This window comes from Meleagris gallopavo, chromosome 5 (assembly GCF_000146605.3).
Source record: "Meleagris gallopavo isolate NT-WF06-2002-E0010 breed Aviagen turkey brand Nicholas breeding stock chromosome 5, Turkey_5.1, whole genome shotgun sequence".
Lineage (NCBI taxonomy): Eukaryota > Metazoa > Chordata > Aves > Galliformes > Phasianidae > Meleagris > Meleagris gallopavo.
In genome coordinates, this window is record NC_015015.2 from 10,358,217 (window position 1) to 10,367,457 (window position 9,241).

Consider the following 9,241-nt stretch of genomic DNA (forward strand, 5'->3'; position numbering starts at 1 on the left):
CGCCCGCCCTCTCGCCCTCCTCCGCCGCGCAGCTGATGGAGAGCAAGGGCTGCAAAGGGGACAGCCTGCGGCCGGCGGGCCCGTGCAAGCATTCGGTGGAGAAGAAGACCATGACCAACCCCACCACCGTCATCGAGATCTACCCCGACACCAGTGAGGTGAACGACTACTATCTCTGGTCCATCTTCAACTTCGTATACCTCAACTTCTGCTGCCTCGGCTTCATCGCTTTGGCCTATTCGCTGAAAGTGAGTGCTGAGCGCCAGGGGGAGCGCTTTGGGGCCGGGGGTAACTCACATCCGTGCCACTGAAGCGGGAGGTTGCACCACCAGCTGTGGGGATGGGGATGGGGATGGAGATGAGGAGGTGGCGACGTGGTTTGGAGCTGTTTGGTGGAGAAGGGGCACTTGGACAAAAGGCAGCTTTCCAAAGGCACATACCACACGGGTATCCTGCACTCTGGTCACTTCTTTGGGGCAGGCAGGGAGCTGGTAGGATGAGATGCAGCGGCACTGCGCTGTGGGGCAGGAGCCGTAGGTGCCATCAGGCAACACTATTGGTCAGGTTGTAGTAGGAAGAGGTTGCCAGCATGGGGTAATGCTGCTTCTGTGCTTCTTGTCCGATCTCCCACTAAAATCCCCAAAAGATGAAAGCTGCGAGGGGAGCAGCCTGGCTGGGATGTGAGATTCAGCACTGGAGCACCCAGGAGCATCTCAGGAGCTGCCACAGGAAAGGGCCCTGGGCTGCCCTTCCCTTCCTAAAGATGAGCCATACACACCCACAGAGAGCCCACGGCTGCGGGGCAGCCCTGTATGGGTCACGCTCTGGGGACAGGCAGCCGGCTGACGTGCATTGGCAGCAGCATTTAGCGGGAGGCCGGCACGCAGCCCAGCTTCGTCATAGAAACAGATCAATGAACCCCAGGCAGCACCGGGCAGGGAGTGCTGGGCAGCTCTGGGCTCAGCCTGCACCAGTCCCCTGCCTCAGTTTCCCTTCTCTGAGGTTGGGGTTGTCCTTGTGCAGGAAGAACAGAGAAGGTTTCGCATCTTCAGGGCACCACGTAGCTACACCAGGTCTCCCTGTGGTCCCTGTGCTGCGGACAGCAGTGGGGTCAGGACCTGCCCGAGCCATTCTATGAACCAAGGGGTAGGAGAGATCCCCTGGAGGTCTGTGATATCCATGGCTTCTTGCCTGAGGGGAACACACAGCCCTCGGAAACAAATTAGCGTGTGGCAGATCGGGCTGGTGGGTGCTGCCCAAGACTGGGCTGTGTGCTGGGACAGAAGAGGGACAGAACGGAGTCACTGCAGCAGTGGCAGCAGTAGGTCTGGGCTGAGAGGAGCATTGGGACACTTTGTGCCCTGAGCCCGCAGGTGTCTCTGCAGGCACCCCAGCATGTGGTAGCACTTCCAGCAGCTTCAGCATGCTCTGACAGCGGGTGCACACTTCAGTACTGAGCTGGTGTGGGGCCTCTGGGTGCCTTGCTGCTGTCTGGGACCTGCCTGTAGTCCTTCAAAAAGATGCCAAAGCAGCTCACCAAGGTATTTGAGCTCTTACACAAAGAGTTATATGAAGTCGGGTAGAGCGAAGGCAATAATATCCCAGCCAGGTTCTCCACGTGACCCATAAGGAGCTCTGGGTGATACCATGCTGCACACCTCTCTGTTTTCCCTATAGTGGGACAGGTGCTTGGCAGCCGTGGCTCTCAGATTATATCCCTCAGGGCTGTTTCTGCACCTCAAGGTCAGTGCGGTGGAGCAGGATTGTTGTGCCAATTCAGAGCTGTGTGCACTGGGCTGGGGCAGAGGAGATGAGCGGCAGCACCGAGGGAGATGGAGCCCTTGGGTCACCTCCCTGCAGGCCCAGGGCCACTCCAGCACTCTGGGTTCCTTCCCTTTGATCAAGAAGGCACTGCTGCAGCTCTCCCACATCGTGGTTCGATGGGCTGCCCCCCTTCCCAACTCCCAGCAGTAGTGAATGGTGCATTGGAGCACAGTGTCAGGAGCTCCTGCTCTGAAGCTCTATCTCTAGAGAGCACCAGGGGAAGCCAACAGCTCTCTGGGCACCAATTAGGCAACGAGGCAGGAGCTGGGATAAACTCCACTGCGGGAGCTGTGCTTGGACTGCACTGACATCAAGGCAGCAAGGCTCTCCAGTGGCATTTGGAGCCCGTCCGGCAGCTCGTGTGGCTGCTCTCAGAGCTTTGCTGCCAGCGAGGCATGAGGCACATGGGTGATACGATGGCTGGATTTGCTCCCGGCTGATCCGCGGAGCAAATAAACCCCAGGATTCGCTCCAGAGCAAAAAGCTCCTTACGCGCAGGGAAGCAGAGCGCTGTGTGGGAAATGGGTTTACAGCCAAACCAGCCTCTTCCCAAAGCGTGCCTCCACCAGCTGCAGGCTGAATACTGAGCGCAGGCTGCCTTCAGCATGGCCTCATTAGAGTCGTTATCAACAAGCCATTTGTCTCCTTGGGAAAGCTGACACAGCACTGGTACCCACCCGCAAGCGCCAGCTCCTGAGTGAGAGCTGAGCCTGAAAGCTGAGATGGGAGGTGGGAAAGGAATGGGAAGGGTGGGGATGGAAGGAGGAGACGGCACGTAGCATTGGTGGAAGAGGAATGGAGGGAGGTGAATGTGTGATGGGGCTGAAGGAGGGGAAGGGAGTTGCCTTGAATGGGATGGATCTCCAGCACAGCCCTAGCGCAGTGCTTTGGGGAAACTCCCCAGTCAGCAGATGTGGGATAACCACCCTCACCTATCAGCTATCTCCATGGGAAGAAGGGCCAGGATCCCAGGATAACTTCAGGCAAGGTGGGGAGGATCAAAGTGAAGATGATAAGAAAAGTGTCTGGGACTGAGACAGCACCCGATCCGGGGTCAGGGTGTTTATATGGCCCTGGGGACCTGTCCTCACTTTGGGAAGAAAGGAGACTGCTTCCAGGCTCAGACTGCAAGCAGTCTGGAGCAGGAAACACCTTTTCATTATGCTTGTGTGCCGCAGGGACTCCATCACTCACCTGTAACTCACAGGCAATGTAAATTATAGTGGCCAATATGGGATATTTGCATAAGGATGACAGCTGAAGTCACAAGGTGTGTGGGAAAAATAATAAGGGAGGAGAGGAAAGGACCACACCAAAGGGCTTGGTGAGAATGAGAGATGCACGCAACCAAGGAGGCTGGGGGCAAAGCTAAGGGCAAGAGAAAAGACGTGGGCTGCAGGTGATGGAGAACACAGGGAGAGCATCACTTCCTCTGTGGTCTGCAGGAGCAGGTGGATGGGAAAAGGAGACACCAGGGGCCCATCAGGAGGGGAAAGGAGCCCAAAGCAAGGTTAAATTGGGGGCATTGCCAGGAAGGGAAGGAAAAGGGAGATGGAAGGGCCAGGGAGAAGGTATGATGTTGAGAGATGGTGTGTAGCATGGGAAAGAATGAAAGGTGGGAGCACTAGGAGTGAGCTAGGAGAGAGTTCCAGGGAAGGGAGGAGCAGAAGGTGAGGAGGCGGGGAGATCTCAGGGCAGGAGGACCTGATCCCACAAGGGCACAGCAAGCAGAAGGGTGCAGAGCTCAGAGCACCAGCCCCACTGGTCTGCATGGGTCGGGATCCTCACCATGATGAAGTTACCACTCCTGGAGGTGTTCAAGAGATGTGTAGATGTAGCACTAAGGGATGTGGCTCAGTGGGCATGGTGGGGATAGGGTTGCACTTGGTGATCTTAGTGGTCTTTTCCAACCTTAGTGATTCTGTGATTGTATGAAGAGAAGAATGCCCTGGGGCTGCCCTTCACCTCAAGATGCCCACTCCAGCAAACTGGAGCTTCGCATCTCTCCAGGCTTTTGGGAGGATGCAAAACCCCAGAACCATCCTGGGCACAGAGCTGCCACAAAGGGCAGAAGGTCCTCAGTTCCCTGAGGTCATATCCCATCCAGGCAGGCTACCAGGCCAAGCACAATACGTGATGGCCAACAGCATGGTATTGAGCTGGGACTCTCCTGGCATCCACTCAGTGCCAAGACATAGAGGAAAGGCTTCTGCTACTGCCTGCCTGCTGTGCAGGTCCTTGTGTGCTCAGCTGGCCCCACTGTTGCTGGCTGTGCTCAGAGCCCTGCAGGAAGAGCAGCATGCTGGTGTGAAGCTGCATGGCCCAGGACAGAGGGGTCCAGCAACCCGTCCCTGTGCCGAGCAAGTGGCATCAAGCTTCCAGGAGAGCACTGCAGGAGGGAGAGAGAAAAAAAAAAAAGTGGCTGAGACGTGGTCTGAATGCAGCACAGGATGTTTGCAGAAAGCTCCTGGTCGATGAGAGGTTTTTTGTATTTCCAGGAGGACTCTGAGGCTGCTGCAGGATTTCACAGCCTGCCACCGACACCTAGCGTTCAGCCAGCAGCACTTTGCTCGTGATAGCAAGCACGGGGGGCTGAGCGGGAGCGCAGCCCCAGAGCCCTCTGGCACTGGGCGAGCAGCACCGCACACGCTGCACCATCCCAAGGGTGCTGCCAACCCGATGCGGGAAATCGGGCGAAATTCTCTGGTGCCGCGTCCTCTGTGCTCCGGGTGCTGAGTGCCACCTGCGAGAGGTCTGGCGACGGGGATGTGGCCGTGCTGGAAAGGAATGGAGCGCACTCCAAGGGTGAGCATCGCCATCCCTGCCTGGTGTTGCCACCTGTTGCCTGGCGATGCCATCCTGGGCTTGGTGAGGCCATCTATCGTCCAGCGATGCCGTCCGCTGCCCGACAGTGCCACCTGCTGCCTGCTCCTGTCATCGCTACTCCTGGCAGCCTGGAGGAGGTGGGGACGAGCAGGTGACATGGGCTTGGGAAGTCCATGGTTGTCCTAGCCTGCAGGATAACAAGGACGGCACCAGCTGTAAGGTTCATAGAATGGTTAGAGTTGGAAGGGACCCTTAACAGTCATCTGGTCCAACTCTCCTGCAGTGAACGGGGAAACCTACAGCTCAGTCGGGTGCTCAGAGCCCTGTCCAGCCTGACCTTGAATGATTCTAAGGATGGGGCATTGCACTTCTTGGGCAACCTGTTCCAAGCTGGCCCTATAGTGCCTTGCTTCAACTGGTGCTAACCTCAGAGCTGCCAGGATGGCATAGCACGATGGGAGGGTCCATCAGCACCCAGATCTCTCTGGGGATGCATTATTACTTTTATTACATCATTTTATTACATAGTATCACAGTACATCTCCCAGTTAATTTTGTTTTCTGCCTCAGGTCCGGGATAAGAAACTCCTCAATGACTTAAATGGTGCAGTGGAAGATGCCAAGACAGCCCGGCTTTTTAACATCACCAGCTCAGCCCTTGCCACCTTCTGCATCATCCTCATCTTCATCTTCCTGCGGTACCCCCTCACTGATTACTAGCAGGAGGCCAACAGCAGCACCGCCGCCAAGATGCCTCTATGCCAGAAGTGTCTGCAGTTGTTTCCTGTAGCAAGGACACGAGAGTAAAACAACTCCACCGTGATGGCAAAAAAAATAATAAATAAATTAAAAAAAAAAAGTAAATACAAAAAATAAAAAATAAATGAGTTTATCAGCCCGGGCAAGCGTACTCTTCCTGCTCCTAAACAGTATGTGGACTGCTGTAGGAAAGGGTTTCACTTTTGCAAGTGTACAGGAAGGAAAAGAGACCAAGAAGATCTTATTTCATGGCAAACAGAGCTGTGTAATGTGAGTGTGCAAAGCTGAGAGCTAAATGTGTGGCCAGATGCATGGCCGTAGAGGCCTTTGGGCTACAAGACAGGGCTGGGAGGAAGGTGGCATGCCCAAGGTCAATGGGATGACCAAGGCTCAGAGCATATCAGACGCTTTCAGAGTGCCCACTGCCCCACAGCGTTCTGTTGTTTTCCTTCTGTGATGCAGTTCTACTGAATTTAATTCATGGGTTGAGATAACCATCCTGGAGGGCTGAGTGTTAGGGTGTTGGTGTCAGAGAGCCCCAGTGCCTCCAGGTCAACCCCAGCGCATTAAAGGGCAAATTTCTCCTTGGGATCACCCAGCAGTGTTGAGGACGAAGGCATCTCCTGGAGAACTCCATGTGCTCTGTGAACCAAGTGCTACTGTATTTCTGTAACACGGTCAATAAAGATACCTCTGATATCTGCTGCTGCTGGGTCAATTATCGTAGCATCATCGAATCATTAAAGGCTGGAAAAGACCTCAAAGATCACCAAGTCCACCCACAATCCATCCCCACCATGCCCACTGGCCATGTCCCTCAGTGCCACTTTTCCACTGTTCTTGAACACCCCTAGGGATGGTGACCCCTGTTCCTCACGTTGGTCTCCCTTCTTTTTGCACAAAGACAGAAAGGATGGACAACGCTGCATGCTAGGGAAGGGACGGGATGAATCATCCACATTTGACGTGCTGCTTAAAAAAACACCTTGTATTTCTTGAGTTTTTAAGATGAGAGGGCTGAGGGGAAGTTACATATCCCTGAGCCCTTGGGATATGCCAGTCTCCAGGGACGGCTGAAGAGACAGGGCAAAGAAGCAGAGAGTCGCAGCTCACTGGCAAGAGACAATGCCTGTGTCCCCGGCGGCTGCTTAAGGGAGCGTCAGGCAGGGATGAGGGATGCAGGAGGACGTGTGCCAGGTCGGAGAGCCAGGACTGCGCTGACCCCTGCAATGCTCAATCAGCGTCGGGCAGAGCCAAGGCAGCCAGGAGGCAGGCTCCCCCCGCCGGTGGTACAAGAATGAAGAGCTGTAGTCTGAACCTTTAGCTCCCCAGGCAGCACGAAATGTCAGCTCTGTGCCATCAGCCCCAGGTCATAGCATAAACAAATGGTCAGGCCTGGAATAAAATACAGCTCCCTGACCTCTTATCTAATTGCATATTCTGCAGCTGTCTCATCTTTTTCAGGTGTAAAATGAGCTCCTCAGCACACGGCAATTCCAGCTCTGTTTCTCTTCCCTTCACTGAGACTTTTCCAGCCTCGTCGCACCAGGAGGAGGCAACAGCATACACTCCAGAGGAGAAGTGTGGATGAGGTGATGCAGCATGTCAGCAGCAGGACAGTCTCTCAGGGACACCAGTGCTGCCCAGAGCTCCCCTGGGCTTCACCTATGGGCAAAGTAATGGGCTTTTGCCTTGACCTCTTAAAGTCTAACAAGGTGAAGGGCAGAGTTCTTGAGCTTTGCCCTGGTGATCACCTCACAGGTGGTTTTCTATGTGGAGAGCCCCAGCTTGGCATGCAGGAGCAGGGTTGCTCAGATAAAGCCAGAGCTGAAACAAAGCTGGATGCAACCCAGAGCCATCCCTCCTGCCTCTAACGAGTGTGACAAATGAGTGCCATCATCTCTTCCCCTATGGGCTGCCCCAGTCAAAGGAGGGCGGTTGCTGCTGTAATGAACCAGGGGAATATTGCACTGACGCTGCAGCATTTTTCATGCATCACCTGCCAGGGATGGACAGGCTGGGCTATTATTAGCACCACCATGCTTGTTATTTGCTGCCAGGAACACCCACGTTGGGTGAGGCATCTCCGTGTAAATGCTGCAGCAGGGCCGAGGTGCACCAAAACCTGCAGACAGATCGAGCACCCCTTCTTTGTTTCAGCTCTGAGGGAACACGGGAACGAAAAGCAGCAGCCAAATATCACTGTGATTTCTTTTTTCAGTGGTGCAGGAACATTCTGGAGAGGGAGAGCTTGCCAAGGCTGCCACCAGCACGGCAGAAGGAAGGATTTGGGGCTGCTGCTCTGCCTTTTCACTTCTGCCGCTCGCAGCTCTGCTGGGCTCACTCCAGCTCACACCTTTTCTTGGCTGTGAAGATGCAGCCTCTGTTGCATTCAGCAGCAAGAGCAACAACTGAACAGAGGGGTGGGAAAGAGGAACCGTCAGATGGCTGAGAAGCCTTTTGAATTCAGGAAGGAAGGATGGTTTACACGCCACGTGATGATTTCACTGCACTCCCCAGCAGCACATCAGGAGACCAAGAGATGGCTCTGGGCACTCTCCTGAAGTCTCTCTGTGGGACCTCACAGGGAGAAGGGTGCCCTCGTGTGTGAGCAAATGCCACACACTTACGCAAGCCCGGGGCTCAGCGCTGCCACCTCCGCATAGAGGCTGCCGAGCCAGTTTGCAGGCAAATCCCAGCTGGGTTGAACTGGTTTGGATTTCCTCCCAGCAGCAACCGTGACCCCGTGGCTCTTCTACGTCAATGAGTTGACTGCAAGAAATAGGGCAGAAGGGAGAGCAGAGTTGGCACCTAGTTTGGGTAATGACGTTCAGCCCGGCTCCAGCATCCTTAGCTTCCCACAGGAGTGAGCGAGCAGCCCCTATTTTGCAAGAGGCAGTGCTGGAGTCCCGACACCCAAAGTCCCTGTGTGTTCCCTCCAGTGCTGCTCCACTGGGCTTTGTGAGCTGGAGCTGCCCCTTTGCTCAGTGCCACCAGGTCCTGGTTCAGGGTTAGGGTGCAGCTGCAGCCCTGCAGATGCAGGGGAGCAGCAGGGTGCTGGTGGGTCTGCCTGCTGCTCCGGGCAGGATGGATGCTGCACAGTGGGCCCCACAGTGCCCAGCTCGCCATGCAGGGAAGGGTGGGAGGCACAGATGGCAGCAGATGCTCTCATCACTGAAACCGATTTCAGCAGCATAGAAAACAAAACAAAAAAACCCTAAGCAACTGATGAGCAGCTGAACAAAACTCTGCACAGGGATAGAGAGAGAGTCCAGTGCTGAGAGACCTCAGCTCCGTGCAGAGCTGTCCTCACAGAGCCTCCAGCATCCTGCAGCATGATCGCTCCGTGCCCAGTACAAAGGTCCCGCTCCTCCCATCCCCTGACTTTGACTCATGCTCCGTGCAGAGGGATTTTATTCAGCATGTTTTGCTGCTGTTTCCCCTTTATTCCTCAGGCAGAGCTATGGCTGCAGCACACAGCCGATAAATGGCTCTGTGCATATCTCCAGCCTCACACTCCCCACAGCGCTGTCTGCCTCCAGCAGCCGAGCACAGGTTGATGCTGAAAGCAGTTCTTTGGGTGTTTAAAACAGCAGTGGGTCGGGGGAAAAGCCTCTCCTTCTTGGTGGACTCATTGCTTTGGCAGAAATCTGCTTAGTTTGAGTTTTGCGCTTGGCCTGAGATGGCAATTACGGGTCTTGGAAAACATTTGAGCAAAAATTACGATGTGTGCAAGCATACTTTGCATTCAAAACACATTGCTGGGATGCAACCAATCTTCGGGTGTGCCTGGAATATGAGAAAAAGAGAAAAAAAAAAAAAAAGAAAGAAA

At 54.8% G+C, this 9,241-nt stretch overlaps 1 protein-coding gene across 1 annotated transcript; it reads left to right on the forward strand.

Annotated features, from left to right (window-relative positions):
• Positions 1-6: 6 nt before the first annotated feature.
• Positions 7-6,108, forward strand: IFITM10 (interferon induced transmembrane protein 10). Its single transcript, XM_003206290.3, has 2 exons — positions 7-248; positions 5,221-6,108. The coding sequence occupies exons 1-2, from the start codon at positions 36-38 to the stop codon at positions 5,368-5,370; spliced, it is 363 nt and encodes a 120-aa protein (XP_003206338.1). The 5' UTR covers positions 7-35; the 3' UTR covers positions 5,371-6,108.
• Positions 6,109-9,241: the final 3,133 nt, after the last annotated feature.